Raw genomic sequence first — 18,881 nt, forward strand, 5'->3', positions numbered from 1 at the left:
TGCCCACAATCCCTCCCAGCATCAGAGTCTTTTCCAATGAGTCAACTCTTCGCATGAGGTGGCCAAAGTACTGGAGTTTCAGCTTTAGCATCATTCCTTCCAAAGAAATCCCAGGGCTGATCTCCTTCAGAATGGACTGGTTGGATCTCCTTGCAATCCAAGGGACTCTCAAGAGTCTTCTCCAACACCACGGTTCAGAAGCATCAATTCTTCAGCGCTCAGCCTTCTTCACAGTCCAGCTCTCACATCCATACATGACCACTGGGAAAACCATAGCCTTGACTAGACGGACCTTAGTCAGCAAAGTAATGTCTCTGCTTTTGAATATACTATCTAGGTTGGTCATAACTTTTCTTCCAAGGAGTAAGCGTCTTTTAATTTCATGGCTGCAGTCACCATCTGCAGTGATTTTGGAGCCCAAAAATAAAGTCTGACACTGTTTCCACTGTTTCCCCATCTATTTCCCATGAAGTGATGGGACCGGATGCCATGATCTTCGTTTTCTGAATGCTCTTTAACACTTCTTAAATTCTTCTTATCTCACTGGGAGAATTAATTTCAGAGGAAGGAAAAGATTAATAAAATGTTTAACCACAAATATACGATGTTCATGGATTGGAAGAATCAATATAGTGAAAATGAGTATACTACCCAAAGCAATCTATAGATTCAATGCAAACCTTATCAAGCTACCAGCGGTATTTTTCACAGAGCTAGAAGAAATAATTTCACAATTTGTATGGAAATACAAAAAACCTCGAATAGCCAAAGCAATCTTGAGAAAGAAGAATGGAACTGGAGGAATCAACCTGCCTGACTTCAGGCTCTACTACAAAGCCACAATCATCAAGAGAGTATGGTACTGGCACAAAGACAGAAATATAGATCAATGGAACAAAATAGAAAGCCCAGAGATAACTCCATGCACCTATGGACACCTTATCTTCGACAAAGGAAGCAAGAATATTCAATGGATTAAAGACAATCTCTTTAACAAGTGGTGCTGGGAAACTGGTCAACCACTTGTAAAAGAATGAAACTAGAACACTTTCTAACACCATACACAAAAATAAACTCAAAATGGATTAAAGATCTAAATGGAAGACCAGAAATTATAAAACTCCTAGAGGAGAACATAGGCAAAACACTCTCCCACATACATCACAGCAGGATCCTCTCTGACCCATCTTCCAGAACACTGGAAATAAAAGCAAAAATAAACAAATGGGACCTAATTAAACTTAAAAGCTTCTGCACAACAAAGGAAACTATAAGGAAAGTGAAAAGACAGCCTTCAGAATGGGAGAAAATAATAGCAAATGAAGCAACTGACAAACAACTAATCTCAAAAATATACAAGCAACTCCTGAAGCTCAATTCCAGAAAAATAGACGACCCAATCAAAAAATGGGCCAAAGTATTAAACAGACATTTCTCCAAAGAAGACATACAGATGGCTAACACACACATGAAAAGATGCTCAACATCACTCATTATCAGAGAAATGCAAATCAAAATCACGATTAGGTACCATTTCACACCAGTCAGAATGGCTGCAATCCAAAAGTCTACAAGCAATAAATGCTGGAGAGGGTGTGGAGAAAAGGGAACCCTCTTACATTGCTGGTGGGAATGCAAACTAGTACAGCCACAATGGAGAACAGTGTGGAGATTCCTTAAAAAACTGCAAATAGAACTGCCATATGACCCAGCAATCCCACTGCTGGGCATACACACCAAGGAAACCAGAATTGAAACAGATGCGTGTTAACCCCAATGTTCATCACAGCACTGTTTATAATAGCCAGGACATGGAAGCAACCTAGATGTCCATCAGCAGACGAATGGATAAGAAAGCTGTGGTACATATACACAATGGAGTATTACTCAGCCATTAAAAAGAATACATTTGAATCAGTTCTAATGAGGTGGATGAAACTGGAGCCGATTATACAGAGTGAAGTAAGCCAGAAAGAAAAACACCAGTACAGTATACTAACACATATACATGGAATTTAGAAAGATGGTAACGATAACCCTGTATGCGAGACAGCAAAAGAGACACAGATGTATCAAATAGTCTTTTGGACTCTGTGGGAGAGGGTGGGATGATTTGGGAGAATGGCATTGAAACATGTATAATATCATATAAGAAATGAATCGCCAGTCTAGGTTCGATGCAGGATACAGGATGCTTGGGGCTGGTGCACTGGGATGACCCAGAGGGATGATATGGGGAGGGAGTTGGGGGGTGGGGTGGGGCTCAGGAACGTGTACACCAGTGGCGGATTCACGTTGATGTATGGCAAAACCAATACAATATTGTAAAGTAAAGAAAAAATAAATAATAAAATAAAATAAAAAATAAATAAAATGTTTAACCAAACATCTACATAAGACGCGGTAGTAATTATCCATTTAAATAAAGTTTTCCAAAGAATGGCCAGTAGGCTTCTACATTATAAAAAGCTGAAATGGATGAAAAGGAAATAGGAAGATGATAGCTTAGAGTTGTTCTCTGGGACCAGTGTGTTAATCATTTAAAGATGGGAAAATAGCCACATGGTCGGCATTCCCAGGAGAGAGAGTTTTTTGCTTTTATCACTGTGAAAGACTGGACTTCTAACAGCCATTTCTCATGGAAATGGTATCAGCTGCAACTGGCATCTTCACAGTTCCTTGAGTATGCCAAGCATGCTTCAATCCTAGAGCCTTGCCCTCGCAGTGCCCTGTGCCTGGAAGGCTACCCTCACTTATCTGCCAAGCCAACTAGAACTCCCATGTACATTTATTTTCAACTACAATATGAAAAGGAGCTCTAATGTTTGGAAAGTGAAAATGTTACTTGCTCAGTAGGGTCCAACTCTGCAACGCCATGAACTACCACCGGCCAGGCTCCTCTGTCCATGGAATTCTCCAGGCAAGAATACTTGAGTGGGTTGCCATTCCCTTCTCCAGGGGATCTTCCCGATCCAGGGTTTGAACCTGAGCCTCCAGCACTGTAGGCAGATTCTTTACCATCATGGATTGACATCAGTACCTTGTGTCCAGTCTGGTCCAGACAGTTAGGAATTTCAAACAGTACTTGAGGTGACCCCACTGCATAGGTTCACCTCCTAGCATGGCAGAGGGGAAAGAGGCTTCCTCACATGTTCCTTCTTTTGCAGTATATTATGTATTATGGTGCTCAATTAAATGAATTTCCATGTTTTTATCTATCAATAGTTATAACTCTCAAAAAATGACACAAGTTTTAAAATATTCCTGACAGGCAACTATTGATTAAAAATAACACTTACATTTCAGGCTCAAGAGAAAAGGAGTTGACCCTCCTCTATATTCCTTCAGAAACACTTCATCAGCCATGGAGTGAGATTAAACACAATTACTATTTAATCATATGTGACAGGTAGGTAAAATACTCAGAATTACTAAGAACACTATTTAGAATATGGATTTATATCCACTGTGGTTAGAGAGGAACTTCATCTTATTGCATTCTATGATATTAGTTAGTGTGAAGTAGTCAAGACTAAGAAGATATATAATAACTAAGCATCAGAAACTTCCAAATTTGTTTTTTCAACAATGGCTGAAGTCAGGCAGTACTCAGTTTAAACCATGACAGAATTAAACCAAACCATAATGTTTAGAAAGCTCCTCATGGATGCATTTTAAAATTGTTAAAAATAATACAATATGGGCAACAAACCAAGATATATTTTTTATCAGCAAATATTGTTGAAGATGTAAAGAAAAAAGAACTAGGAAATTGGTAGAAATAATATTAGAACAAACTATATGGTGGAGGAGTTTTGCTGTAAAGTTAGATAAAAGAACATGTTTCTGGCATGTCCTGGACTATTTTCTTGATTCTGTTTCAATACTGAAATAGATGAACTACTTCTTTGGAAAGCCAATAAGGAAGAGTACTGGAGATAGATAAGTTCTCAAAATAAATGAATTCTTTAATTAAAAAAAAAATCAGTGTTTTATGGGAAAAAAATGTAAATAAGGCCACTGATGAAGTACCAGCTTTAACATGGATTAACAAAGACAAAATTCTTGGAGAGGTTCATGAAATGCCTCATATAAAATTCATTCAGTGCATTATTTTAGGCAAGTTGAATTGAAGAGAAAAGCAAAATGAAAAGAAGGGCAAAAGAGGTTCAGGATGTCATCAATATGGCTGATTTTATAAGAACTCACACTTAATACATACTGGTGTCTATAAAACACGTTGCAGTGATATAGAGAGTCCCGGCGGCCGTTCAGAGCCTGTGCTTTGGTGTCTCACTGGCCTCCATCCTGGATGCCTGAACCTGCTCTACCACCTTACGTTACTCACCTAACTTCTCTAAGGTTCAGTTTTCTCATCTGTTTTTTTTTCTTTAAAAAAAAGGATAGTTAAGGCTATTGTGAATGATATAATATATAAAGCACTTAAATATACAGAAGATTTTTTTTTAATGTTATGGTTATTTTGATGACTATGATGGGAAGACTTTGAAGTATTTTAAGCAGTGGTATAGCAGGTGATTTAGAAAAGTCTCTCCGGTAGCTCACTATAGCATGAACCTGAGGAATGTGAAACCCTAAGCAGAGAGACAGTTAAAATGCCCAGCTAGTCATCTGAGAAACAGCTGGAGAGGGCCTGAGCTGAAGGAGCAGGAGTAATCACATATGGAGCAGGAAGTGAGTGAGCCGTGGAGGAGGTGAAGTCAGAACTCAGTTCCCACCGCAATGTGTCCTAAACTGTATGGTAAAATTCTCAAACATGGTCTTACTGCTAGAAATTTTTTGCTTCAAAATAAAGTAGCATGGGAATTCCCTGATGGTCCAGTGGTTAGGACTTGGTGCTTTCACTGCCATGGTCCCAGGTTCAATCCCTGGTCGGGGAACTAAGATTCTACAAGCTGCTTGGTGCAGCCAAAAACAAAAATAAAGGAGCAAGTCATATTTGTTTAGAAGACATGGGAAATCTGATCAGAAAAAAATAATTTAATCTGTTCTTCAGAAGACAGAATTATGAAAGTTTCTAGTCTATTTCTATTTCATTTCCTAAAATTATTTGTTCCAGAAATAAAAGCTACAAATAAAATGATCTGACACTAATTTAAATTATAATATACTTAATGTCAGAACAGAAGAAGTAAGTTTGGTTTATGGGACCACAACAATCTTTCTACCGAGGTCTGTTTAGGTCCTTCGTTTTGTCTTAACCAGCTGTTCAAGCTACACTTAACCCAAAAGTATCAAGTGTAGAAGCTTAGAAGACTGGGTGAACCCAGGTCTGGCTCTACTACTTATAAGACCTGAGGATGTCACTTAACCTCTGAAATGGGATCTTAAATGTGGTAACCTCATTGAGTTCTCTCATTATATTTAAAAGGTGATTGAAGAAGTGCCCAGCAACCCATAAGTAACAATATGAGTTTCTTGAAACTATCTCCAGAAGGTACTGTTAAAGGAAATAAGATGTTTGGAGGAAAATGATACTCTGACCATTATTATAGATTTCTTCTGGAAAAAATAATGCATTCTAAAAAGATTAAATTCAAGCCATGGAAGTTTTGATAAAGGAAGCATGGGGCTTCCCTGGTAGCTCTGCTGGTAAAGAATCCACCTGCAATGTAGGAGACCCCGGTTTGATTACTGGGTCAGGAAGATCCCCTGCAGAAGGGATAGGCTACCCACTCCAGTATTCTTGGGCTTCCCTGGTGACTCAGACAGTAAAGAACCTGCCTGCAATGTGGGAGACCCGGGTTCAATCCCTGGGTCAGGAAGATCCCCTGGAGAAGGCAATGGCAACCCACTCCAGTATTCTTGCCTAGAAAATTCCAGGGATAGAGGAGGCTGGCAGGCTGCAGTCCATGGGGTCAAAAAGAGTCAGACACAACTGAGCGACTCACACTTTAGACTGAGCAACTCACACTTTATAGACTAAGTGGGATCAGATAGAAGATAAGTGCATAGTTCAGTTCAGGAAAATTCATCCACAACATTGTTTTATCTTTGTAGCACCTACACTACTTCCAAAGTGGAAAAGCTAGTCTTGGGTGAGTAAGATGATGAAAACCAAAACCCAGTGGATAGGAAAACTATTTGTGACATAATCAAATAACACATCTTGCATTTATAATGTTTTGAATAGTAAATCCACCACATTTTTCAGTACTTTATCTGAAACACACCATATTTATATACCAGTTAAGGATAACTACAGCCAGACCATCATAACACCAAACTGCATCTACTATGGCTGATCTGCCGCATGCCAATGGCGTTCACAAAGACTTTGAAGACACAGTTTGTTGACAATGTGGCCATCTCTGCTTTTTAATAATAAGAAAAGAATGGTAAATAATTCAGAAAAATAAAGTGCCTAAGGTAATTCAATACTATAAATATGTTCTCATTGAGATGGTCAAACAATGAAATATCCCCCAAAGATCTAATGTTATTTCTGTTTCTCAGATAAGCTTTTAACTTCATGAAGTTGTTTATTCTTTCAGATTGTTTAATGAAGATGACACACGCATTCTCCGTTTCCTTTTACGAAAACCTCATGGCATTTGGTTTCTTCATGAATCTGTTAGAACAGACACAATAAACATTGGAGGCCATGTATTTTTCAGGTTTATTTACGAGTAAGCCAGTTCCCTTTCCAGTCTTGTCTCTCATTGCACGTTAGCTCAGAGATGCATTTCCTGTAATCCTTGTCCTCAGGCCCAATAAAAGAAGAAATCATTTCAAATGGTTTTAAAGATCAAATCTTAGATAGGTGACATTCTATTTGATACAATTCTGTACTGAAGTCACTGCAATTTTCAGCATTACTAAATGATAGACTGTTCTTTAACAACTGGACTGCCAGGGAAGTCCCAATTGGTGATAAGTTTCCAAGCTAACATACATCAAGTACGTGTGATTGATAAGATCAACCTGAGTTACGGAATCGATGTTTTTGAGGAGTGTCTTTCATTTGGTTATAAACATGAAACTATTTTATTTCTTTCAGTAACTGTTTTCAACTACCATAAAGCCAAATCCCTCCCTTAATAATTCTTTGGTCAGATCCCATGCCTTTTTGGTGGCTTTTGGTTATTAAAACAGTGTAGTCCAAATACAGCTTTGATCTAACATCTATCTCTAAGCTCTCTCCCAAAGCACAGTAGCTGGCTCCTGGCTCCAGGGCTTGGCATGAGGCAGAGAGTGTTGTCTGCGCTCTACCAACTTCCCTCCTACTCCTCCCAGGTTGAAGGCAGGAAGGAAGACTGAAGCAGGAGGGGGAAGGTAGATCCATTTATTCACAAGTGAACGTTGCAGCATTTCTCTTTGCGGGTTTTTGTACTTCTTTGGTTAATGTCGAGTGGCCATCACTGTCCTTTCTGCAGCTGGTGTCCAAACGCTGGGACACTTGTGTGCTTTCTTCTAGGAGCTGGGAGGCTTTCACCCTGCACGGTTCCCTGACAGAAGAAACAGGGCTCCCGCCCAACACTTCTCTGTCCCTTCCAAGGCCCAAGTAGTTTCTCAAGATGCCAGCCTGCTCCTGCAGGCCCTGGCTAAGAGTTTGACCTTTCTAGGTAGGCCAAGCAAGATGGCTCAAGTCCCACCAACGCCTTTCTGTGACAGTCATTCATCCAGAGGAAATGGAAGAATTCATCCAGAGGAATGGAAGTTCCTACTTGTCCATTCATTCTCGCTCTATCTCTGTCTCTTCTTCTCTCTCCTTTTCCCTCCCCCACCCTCCGCTCCATCTTTCTCCAGTTTTACTTCCCTACCTGCCTCTCCCTACCTCCACCCCACTGTTCATACAGGCACTAGGCAGGCCACCAACTGCAATGACAAAGAAGATAGCCTATCAAGGATGCACCTGGAACGGTTCCTGGCACAGGATAAATGTGAGCTCCATATGGACTCTGTCTAGATAATGGCAAAGTTCATGCACAGTCACGGTCATTATTTTATCTCATTGTCTTTCAAGAGTGATCTGTCTTAAAACATGCAAGTCCAAAATAAAAATTTTATGTAACATCTGCTTAATAGGTCTAGCTAGAGTGCATGGATTTCTATAAGTATAGATGTTTTTAAAATTTCTTGAAAGTGCTCAAAACATCAATAAAAATTCAGTGATCAGTCATATTTACTAATAAAGATATCCCTAGCTTTCCATATGTAGTAAGGAGGATTTATCCCAAAAGGTACATATTCAAACATCAAATATTTCCTATTTTTCCCTTTCGAAATCACTGTGTTTCTTGAATTTATTCTATTTGAAGCATTTTGATATCTCACTGATAGCACTAAGGGATATGAATTACGTATTTGAATGTGCTTTGCCTAAACACTTTATATTCAGACATTTAAAAAGAGGATATACAATAATAGCTAAGAATCATTAACTCCAACTCAACCTCATAAAACGGATGATTGTAATTTGTTATCTAAATTTTAATGGTTATTTGAAACTCTGAATTAAAATTCATTTTAATAAGTACCATAGTGGTCTATACTTTTGAAGAAAGCTTCCATTTCTAAACATTAAAACTCATGAAGAATAAACAGTCTAAACATTTTTTGTTCTTTATTTGCAAAATGTGAGTTACTTCTAAATGGTTCATAAGATTTGTTTGCAAAACAAAAACTTCTCCCTGTTTCTTTATGTGGCAATATTCTGAAGTGATTTTCCAAGAGTATGTCCAGGGACATGCCATGTAAGTACATGTTCCAAAAAATAGAGTTTTGTAAAGTAAAAGTGCTAACAGACTTTTTATAAGGACACCTGCACACACACAGTGGGGTTTTACGTTAAATTTTTTTCTGTGGGTGATCTCTTAGAAATATACCTTGCAAGAGTACTGTCTTACTACAGTGTATTAGAAATGTTTGCTTCCCATCACATGTATTTAGAACATAAATAAAAAGATATATGCACATTTAAAAACCTGGACAATGTTACTGATTCTTTGGGCCTTTTAGAAATTCAATTTATCTTGAAATCAAAACAGAATTTTATGGCCTTGAGTTTCAATAGCAATGAAAAATTTTATCTTTAATCTTTCTATAGTGATCTTTGAAAGTTGAGGTTCACCTACAGTTCAGCCAGCCAGCCAAATACTAAAAACATTTGAATATCTTTCAAAAATGACTAGACATGTCACTAGGAGGATATTTACTGGGAATTATAAAGCTATTAAATTTCTGATTATTCTTAATAATATTAGACTAGTTTTTCTTTTGCTATTTCAGCTTGCTAAATTTTCATTCTATATAGAACTATTGAAAATCTAAATACTAGGTATTTACAATGAACCAAAAATTTGTTGTTGTTATCTATAGAGCCTCTTTGTGGTATACCCATTTTAAAAGGCACCCATTTAAGCACTGTCTGAAATTTTCTTTTCTTTGAAAATATTCTCTTCAATTCCCAAATTATTCCTCTGCATGTTCTTCAAAACTGAGAATTTTTGTTGCCAGCAATCATTCCCTCCTTAGCGTTTCTATCTCCTTCCTCCATATCCTCCTACTTGGAGGTAACTTGGTTCTAGTAAGTTTTCACCATTCCTTGGAAAAGGAGAAAATCAAGCAACATATACATTACCTTGATCTCAATGAGAGAGAGACCTTTACTGGAATCAAGCTGACTTCATGTTTTGAATGAAAAACAGTGATCCCACTGAGGCCATGGCCTTGATAACATAGAGAGTGACAAGCACTTTGTTCCAAGGCTTTTCTAGGGCAAATAATGCTAGTCATAAATATAATAAGTTTTAATTAAGTATAAAACCAGACCAACAAAAGTGGGCATTGCTACAGTAATTTAAAAATTATGTCTTCTTTAGAAGGCTCTCGGAGAAGGCAATGGCAACCCACTCCAGTACTCTTGCCTGGACAATCCATGTGTGGAGGAGCCTGGTAGGCTGCAGTCCATGGGGTCACTGAGAGGTGGATGTGACTGAGCGACTTCACTTTCACTTTTCCCTTTCATGCATTGGAGAAGGAAATGGCAACCCACTCCAGTGTTCTTGCCTGGAGAATCCCAGAGATGGGGGAGCCTGGTGGGCTGCCGTCTCTGGAGTCGCACAGAGTCGGACATGACTGAAATGACCTAGCAGCAGCAGCAGCTAGAAGGCTCTCTGGTCACTTTTTACATGTGGAAAAAAATTATAGATTATCTCTCTCTTTTACACACACACACACACACACACACACACACAAAACAGTTAAGGCAAACATCCAGGTGCTTTCATAATATTTTAAGTCAGTAACTTTATAGTAACACAAACTAAAAAAATTAAAGCACACATCCTGATGCTTTCTTATAATGACCTTTTTAAAACTAAAAATATAGTTCCTAGATATTTGAGGAAAGATGATTTTGGGAAGAGCAAGAATGAATTTTTTGACCCTTATTCAAACAACAGCCTCTCTGAATCCTGATAATAGAGATCTTTCAGCAGAGAAACACTTCCAAAGTACCCTTCATGAGCAATTTGCTTCAGTTCTTCAAAAAATCGCCACTCAGTGGTGCCACTTTGAAATAAGCACATCAAGAACTGAGGAAAACCCATTCTATTTTGTAGGTGTGGCTATGAAAGAGCAAACAAGAATCATAGCTTCTAGCCACTTCTGTCCCCGCATTTTAACTGGTTGGCAAGTGATTCTAAAATTGTATTACTAATAGGGCTGTAGAAAATTCGAGCAAATAGAACCTCACTAATGGTAGCGTCCAGTTTCCAACGTACTTCTCCTCTTTCCCACCCCACTCAAAATCTTTGTCTCTTTCTTCTTCTACACACACACACACACACACACACACACACACCCCAAGTGAGTCAGGAAGAGTGATCTGTCTCAGGACCGACTGCGTGTTAGATCAGAGCTGGAATTAGAACCCAAATCTCAGTGAAAGGAGCCGGCCAACTGCTATTCTAGACTCGGGACAAATCCACTTCGGGCTCATGAATTCTACATACGCTGAATTAGGCATTAATATTTTGTCTGATGTTGCCTACCGTTGACTCCTAAAGAAAAACAATGAAACCAACAACCTTTGTACCTTTTAATCACTCTGCCAGTTCCAAACGTTAAGATCAAAGGCCCGAGGCAGGTTACTTAGCCTCCGAAGGTTCTTTCCTTATCTAAAATTAGCAGGTTGAACTGGGGATCTCTGAGAAACTTTTCAGTTCTAAAAATGTCTGCTTTTCATCTGCCCTTTTATGCTTCATCCTTGATGTTTGAAATTTTCACTAGGTGGCAGGATTCCACCATCACATTTTGAAAGGATTTTCTGAGGAAGCCTGGGTGCAGAAAATTTCAAAGAAACTCTTTTCTTCACAGTGAACATAAATTAAAAAAAAAAAAGCCAAAGGAAAAGAAGAATAACTACAAAGGCCTATGGTCCATATATTTCATGAGGATCTAGATCCATTTTTAATGTAAGTATAAAATAGAAAATTAATCAAACATGTTCTTTCCTAGGTACTTCAATTTAGTATTAAAATTGGGTAAAATCTGCTTTTTCTCATGTATTTTAAAATTGGTTTTAGCTGAATAACAATTAGACAATACCGGATCGCCTCAAACAAACTGGTAAGCGTACTGAGCCAAGAAAGAAAGCAATCTAACAGAAATAAAAACACCGAAAATATTTTAAACCATTATTAGATGCATTTCAAAGTTCACCTCTAAGTTATTTACAATATATTTCCAGTGTCTCTGAATTTTATTTTGAGCACTTAACAAGATGAATGTACATGATGGACCGGGGTACTTAGAATTTTGCATTTATTAGCCAAATCCTTAAAAGAATATGCTTTCAAATAAATTTATGAGATCTTCATATTTTAAAAAATTATTGCCCCAAGCTGGCCTTTTCATGGATGCTGTATGATTAATGTCATTAACAATACTTCATAAGAGCCCCCCAAATGGCCAAGCCAATTGGTTACACTGAGCTGAGCGTTTCTCCTCAGCCAGAGCCAAGTAAAGGGACACGAAACAGTAACAACTGTGGCTTCTAAGACTGCGGAGAAGAAACGTTCCCAAGTGTCTTGCTGGTTGCCAGAGAAGCAGCTGATTAACTAGGCTTTTCTTCAGCTGATAAAATATAGCACTCTTTCCCCACCCCATTAATGACTGATTAATTACATATGCGCTGTATGTTACTCTCCAAAGTTTTTCTGAAGGAAAAAAAAAAAACCCACATCCAAGAAGAATTCAGTGTCAGCATCAAAATCAAACTAATATAGAGACCTCTGAATTAGAGCTTGAATAAACCATCAACAAGTGGCTTTTATCCCTTCTCTCCCAGCCCAGAACAAGATGTGAGAGCCCATCTTTGGTGGTCCTACCTTAGCGACTTGTAAGGGCTGCTGCTGCTCCTTGCCACCTTGCAGTCGGAACCCCCAGGGCGCCCCTCCGGTCATGGAAATGCAGATAAAATCCCCCGTGCCCATTTTCTTCTTTCAGTCGGGTAGCATGAAGAGCTTGAAAAGACAGACGGAGTCTGGGTGCGGTTGAGTCTCTGTGCTCAGTTTCGGGCTCGCGCCGAGGAGGCAGCACTGGGGGCGCACGGAGCCTCCGCTGCAGCCGCCGCCGCTGCCCGGGCTGCCGCTTCGAATTTGCGCCGCTAATGGGATCATTCACCGGGCGGCAGAGGCGCTAGAGGCATCAAGGACACAGCCCACTCCTGCGTCACGCTGCTTTGCTCAGCCCACCTTCAGGGAATGGGAAGAGCCTCACACACAAGATAAAGTCCCCATTTTGCGGCGAGATGGAGGGGGGTGGGGGTGGGGATGGGAGCAAAAGTTCTCCAGCTCTAACGGATTAAATCCCAGCCCTCAAATGAAAAAAGAGAGAAACACTTACATTGAATAATTCTATAAATAGTAGAGGACATATGAAGGTTTTGCTCTCCAGGCCACAAGTGACATCCTAAAATATGAGCTCTAAGGGTTGTACTAGATGATTAGATTCCCTCAAACAAATGTTTTGAGAATTACCGCAGTAATGATGGAAACAGACAAAAGGGAGTTTAAAAAAACTATTATTTTTCTTAGCTCTGCTGTTTGCAGCCTGCAGAACTAATGTGCAGGAAATAAAAGAAAGCAAAATATTTATTTTTAAGAAACGAAAACAAAAACCTTGTACTCCGAAAAGCACTTTTCCGAACTGGTACTTAAGAGAGGCAGAGAGAGGGAGAGAGGAAGCCCCGGAAGCTACATTCTTATAACTACATCTATTGCATGATTTGCTTTTAATTTAAACAGTGTTTCATTTTCTTCCTTCCTCAACAGGAAGGAAACTTCTTAAACCTGAATAGTCAGCTAACTGCATACAGTGTCACTGCATACAGGTTTCTTATTTTTATATAGTCTTTCATCAAGTGTTCTGAGTCTGGGTGGCCCAATATAAATTTGATTTTATATGTGGCCCAAAATAGTTTAATGTTTTGAATCTGAATATGACCTACCAAAAACTGTCCAAATGGAACGGTTTTATTTTCCCATAATACTTTTATTTTCCATGACATTCCATATAAAAACACACTAAATAAAGGAGAGCCTGGGAAAGTTAGCATTACATGTGCCACCAGACCACTGACTTCCAGTCTCTGCCTTTTTCATTACTCGGAAGCATCATACAATGAGCATTTACACAGCTCTGCTCCCAGAACCTAAACATGCCAAATGATTTTGTGTCTGATCACCATGTAATCAGAAATCGTTGGCGCCGGAAGAGACCCTCCGAAGGTCATGGGGACCAGACTCTCATTCCAAGTTTGCTTCTCTTTGGAAAGGTTAATTGACTTTACCAACATCTTTCTTTTAAAAAAAAAAGAAGTTTGCAAGTACTGACATCCTAAAATAGGAACTCTGAGAACAAAAGAGAAAGCAAAAAACTTTTTTTACGCTTGTTCTTTCTGTTTCCTCCTCTCTTCCACTCCTCACCCACTCTAGTCTAGCTTCTGTCCCCACAACAGGAATGTCCTAAACTGTTTTCTCTTTTGGGCTTCCAGGACACAGCATGCTCTTGGCTCTGCTCTTGCCTCCCTAAACACTCCTGTCTCACTTTGGGCACTTCTTGGCTACTACTCAGCCATTAAATGTTGGTGTTCTGTGCCAGGGCCGTGTCCTGGTCCTTGTGTTTTCTCACTGTACACCATTCCTATGGATTCTCTCATTCACCCCACAGAACTTAACCTTCCCCCTCAATCCCAGATATCTTTCCTTAACTCCAGGCCTGTGTATCCAACTGCCTAATAAACCTCTTTCTATGTGAATATATCACAGAAACCTAAAACTCAATATATTCAAAATCAAGTTTGTTATTTATTCTCAAACTTCTGTCTTCTCCTCCTGTGTCCCCCATCCCAGGATAATTAACTAACCCATAACCTTTCTCTTATGCATGGCTCTTCAACCCTGACTTAAAAGTAAATATGATGCTGGAGGCTGGAACTGGGGCAGCCCTGTTGTGACTATGAGGTAAAGCCAAGAGTAACAGCAAAGATTCCAGTGCTGACCAAGTTAATGCCAGTAACTATCCATCTCCAGTTCTCTTTATTGCGCAGGAAAAATAACCCATACTTTTAAAAACTGCTGTGGGTCCAGTTTATTGTTACTTGCAGCCAGCAACTCCTGACTGCATTGAATGAAGTGTTTCCATCCAACCAGTTCTTTCAGACAGAGAAATAGGAACTGACATGTTGCTATAATTTATTAAAGATTTATTCTATGTCAGAAACTTGACATATAGTATTTTATTTCTTTGCATGTTTATCCTCAAAGCAGCTTTTCTAGGTAGTTATCAATGTCTCCTTTTTGCTGGTAATTAGCTCAGCGTTAGAAGCTACATGTAATTAGGATTTGAACCTTTGCCTACTCGAATTAAAAATATCTGTTTTTATCTTGGCTACACTACCCTATCTCCAGGCCTTCAATATTTCCTTATTCTCATCTCATGCATCCAATTACTCATTAAGACCTACAGATCTAACTTCTATTAATAAATAGATTGCAAATCTGTGCCTTCATCCAGTTTTCACTGATAGAATTACTTCTGTCTCTGTGCTGGATTTCAACAGTCTTCTAACTAATCTCTCTGTCCTGGCCTTGCTTCCTCCTCAATTCATTTTTCACTCTATATAGCCAGTGTGAAATTACTGAAATGCAACATCTACCTTGTTTTCCCTCTTTTTTTTGTCTTTAAGGTTTCTTAGAAGAGTCAAGTTTCCTTTACATAGGTAACACTTTCTGCCTCCCACTCCTCACTTCTGCCTCTTCTCTCACCTTGAATTTTATGATTCAGACACACAGGATTGCAGTCAGTTTCTCTAACTAGCTCTGTTTTTCCATCTCCCAAGGCATTCTTCCAAGCTCTCTGGTCCTCACCCACACACAGCTCACCTGATAACTTCTGTTCATCCTCTGGCTTCAGATTAGATATCATATTCTCCAGGAGTCTTTTCCTAACCTTCCCCCTCAGTGTCCAGGTGAGAGGCTCCCTCTATGCGTTACCATCACTCTGTATTTTTCCATCTCATCCTAATGGTCTCTTAAAATGAGTCCTTTACTGGATTATTAGCCTGTGAGATTAGGAGTCATTTCTGAATTGTATCCCCAAGTCTAATACAGTTCCTGACACCTAATTGGTGCTCAATTATTATGAATACAATGAAAAAATAGTTATGATATCCCAGAATAAAGGCATAGAAAAGAAGGCCAATGAGTTCTAATTTTTTTCTTTCTCTCCTCTTCATTTGACTTTCAAAACCTGAAATAGAGAAGAATTCTTGAATTATGCCATTTAGAGACCATGTAAAACAGGTAATGGCTGCCACCTAACATTTTGCTCTTCCCCACTGATAGCTATCAAGTTGGGTAAAACTGATCCTCCCACTGCAGCCAGCATGGATGATCTAAGTAATAAGAGTAATCTTCCTCCTTAACATAGAGATTAGTTCAGGAATGGGTGCAAATCTAGGCCTAAGTCAAGGACAGTCCTCTGGCCCCAGTGATTAATTTGTATGTGGTCCAGCCAGAGGGAAGCTCAAGGCTTTTCCAGGTAGCTATCAGGAGCTATGTCCACCCTTCGTGGATATTGACAGCAGTAGTGGAACCCAGGATGAGGATGAAAATCCACCAGGTGGTGGTGGGAGAGTCCTCCAAGGGTCACTAGGCTCCTTTATATCTTTCTAGGTGTCAGAACTCGAGATCCTAATGCTTCTTTTCCTGAGCTGTTGCTCAGGGTTGTGTTTGCAGCATGCAGGCTTGAGAAATGTGGTAATTTCCAAGCCTTGCACAAAGAGCAAGTTAGCTAGCTGATTGTTAGCCAAAAACAAAATAATAGCAATGGACTCATTAACTTTAGTGTTCCTTAGCCGTTACACAAACTTACTGTGTGTGTAACATCCATCTGGGTCATACCACATCGACCCTGTGGAGTCTGAGGCAAGATTCACTGGTGTCAACAGGCTGATATTCATACTGCTTGCTGCATCCTCGAAGTGAAGCTCTTTGTCTCCACCCCAGAGTTTCACGTCTGCTTTCAGCATCCATGAAACAGTAACAAGGTAGCTTAGTAACTTGCAAGGAGGGTAAAATTAAATCCCAGGCCAGTGGGGTAAAAATGAGATACTAGTAGAGGAATGGAAACAGAGCCCTGGTCAAAAACCACATAAGTCAGCTCTTAATTTTATTTGGGATGTAAGAATTATGTCAAGACCAAAATGCATATTTTAAGGGAAAAATGTGTCTTAAGTGGTTTTGAAAATGATCTTCTTAGACTGACTCTACTTCTGAACCTTTTAAATTACTTAAGACTGTACCAGATGCTCTACTCTTCCTTCGTTCATTCATTTGGTTTTTATTCCGCTAATAATATTTATACTGTCTTTCCCAATTTGGATAGCACATTAAGATTTCTGAGCCTAACATCAACTGGGAAGACATATTATGAAGCAAAAATATTCCATTAGGAATGACTTATTCTGCCATCATTTTACATTGGTCACCTATGCCTAGTTTAAGCCTTTTCTATTTTTCTAATTTAATTTTTCACTCAAATATAATTTTTACTTTCTATTTTGAGCTAATGCCTATGATCCCTTTCCAACTATTCAAAAACAGAAGCTATTCTTCATCATGAATAATATAGTAACATTTTAAATTTTGGAGAAAAATAAAGCATTACAGTGAACTTCAGTTCAGTTGCTCAGTCATGTCTGACTCTTTGCAACTCCATGGACTGCAGCACACCAGGCGTTCTTGTCCATCACCGACTCCTGGAGCTTACTCAAACTCATATCCATTGTGTTGGTGATGCCACCCAACCAATCAGTCCTCTGTTGTCCCTTTCTCTTCCTGCCTTCAATCTTTCCCAGCATCAGGGTCTTTTCCAATGAGTCAGTTCTTCACATCAGGTGGCCAAAGTATTGGAGTTTCAGCTTCAGCATCAGTCCTTCCAATGAATATTCAGGACTGATTTCCCCCAGGATGGACTGGTTGGATCTCCTTGCAGTCCAAGAGACTCTCAAGAGTCTCCTCCAACACCACAGTTCAAAAGCATCAGTTCTTAGGCACTCAGCTTTCTTTATAGTCCAACTCTCACATCCACACATAACTACTGGAAAAACCATAGCCCTGACTAGATGGACCTTTGTTGGCAAAGTAATGTCTCTACTTTTTAGTATGCTTTTTGGTATGCTTAGTTGATCATGAATTTTCTTCCAAGGAGCAAGCATCTTTTAATTTCATGGCTGCAGTCACCATCTGCGGTGATTTTGAAGACCAAAAAAATAAAGTCTGTCACTTTTTCTGTTGTTTCCCCATCTATTTCCCATGAAGTTATGGGACCAGATACCAAGATCTTAGTTTTCGGAATGTTAAGTTTTAAGCCAACGTTTTCACTCTCCTCTTTCACTTTCATCAAGAGGCTTTTTAGTTCTTCTTCACTTTCTGCCATAAGGGTGGTGTCATCTGCATATCTGAGGTTATTGATATTTCTCCTGGCAATCTTGATTCCAGCTTGTGCTTCATCCAGCTCAGCATTTCTTATGATGTATTCTGCATATAAGTTAAATAAGCAGGGTGACAATATACAGCCTTGACGTACTCCTTTCTCGATTTGGAAAGAGTCTGTTGTTCCATGTCCAGTTCTAACTGTTGCTCCTTGACCTGCATACAGATTTCTCAGGAGGCAGGTCAGGTGGTCTAGTATTCCAGTCTCTTTAAGAATTTTCCAGTTTGTTGTGATCCACACAGTCAAAGGCTTTGGCATAGCCAATAAAGCAGAAATAGATGTTTTTCTGGAACTCTCTTGCTTTTTCCATGATCCAGCGGATGTTGGCAATTTGATCTCTGATTCCTCTGCCTTTCTAAATCCAGCTTGAACATCTGGAAGTTCACGGTTCACGTACTGTTGAAGCCTGGCTTGGAGAATTTTGAGCATTACTTTACTAGCGTGTGAGATGAGTACAATTGTGTGGTACTTTGAACATTCTTTGCCATTGCCTTTCTTTGGGATTGGAATGAAAACTGACTTTTTCCGGTCCTATGGCCACTGTTGAGTTTTCCAAATTTGCTGGCATATTGAGTGTAGCACTTTCACAGCATCATCTTTCAGGATTTGAAATAGCTCAACTGGAATTCCATCACCTCCACTAGCTTTGTTCATGGTGATGCTTCCTAAGGCCCATTTGACTTCCCATTCCAGGATGTCTGGCTCTAGGTGAGTGATCACACCATCATGGTTATCTGGGTCATGAAGATCTTTTTTGTACAGTTCTTCTGTGTATTCTTGCCACCTCTTCTTAATATCTTCTGCTTCTGTTAGGTTCATACCATTTCTGTCCTTTATTGTGCCCATCTTTGCAT

At 39.3% G+C, this 18,881-nt stretch overlaps 1 protein-coding gene and 1 non-coding gene across 2 annotated transcripts in view; one reads left to right on the forward strand and one right to left on the reverse strand.

Moving 5' to 3' along the window:
- SYNPO2 (synaptopodin 2) overlaps window positions 1-12,461 on the reverse strand; it is a 198,535-nt gene extending 186,074 nt beyond the window's left edge. Inside the window, exon 1 of the mRNA XM_052641749.1 lies at window positions 12,357-12,461. Within this exon, the coding sequence (XP_052497709.1) occupies window positions 12,357-12,461 (105 nt within the window). The remainder of the gene's footprint in view (window positions 1-12,356) is intronic.
- On the forward strand, window positions 4,829-4,901 carry TRNAE-UUC (transfer RNA glutamic acid (anticodon UUC)). Its single transcript has one exon. It is a non-coding gene; the product is annotated as a tRNA-Glu (tRNA).
- Window positions 12,462-18,881: the final 6,420 nt, after the last annotated feature.

This window comes from Budorcas taxicolor, chromosome 6 (assembly GCF_023091745.1).
Source record: "Budorcas taxicolor isolate Tak-1 chromosome 6, Takin1.1, whole genome shotgun sequence".
Lineage (NCBI taxonomy): Eukaryota > Metazoa > Chordata > Mammalia > Artiodactyla > Bovidae > Budorcas > Budorcas taxicolor.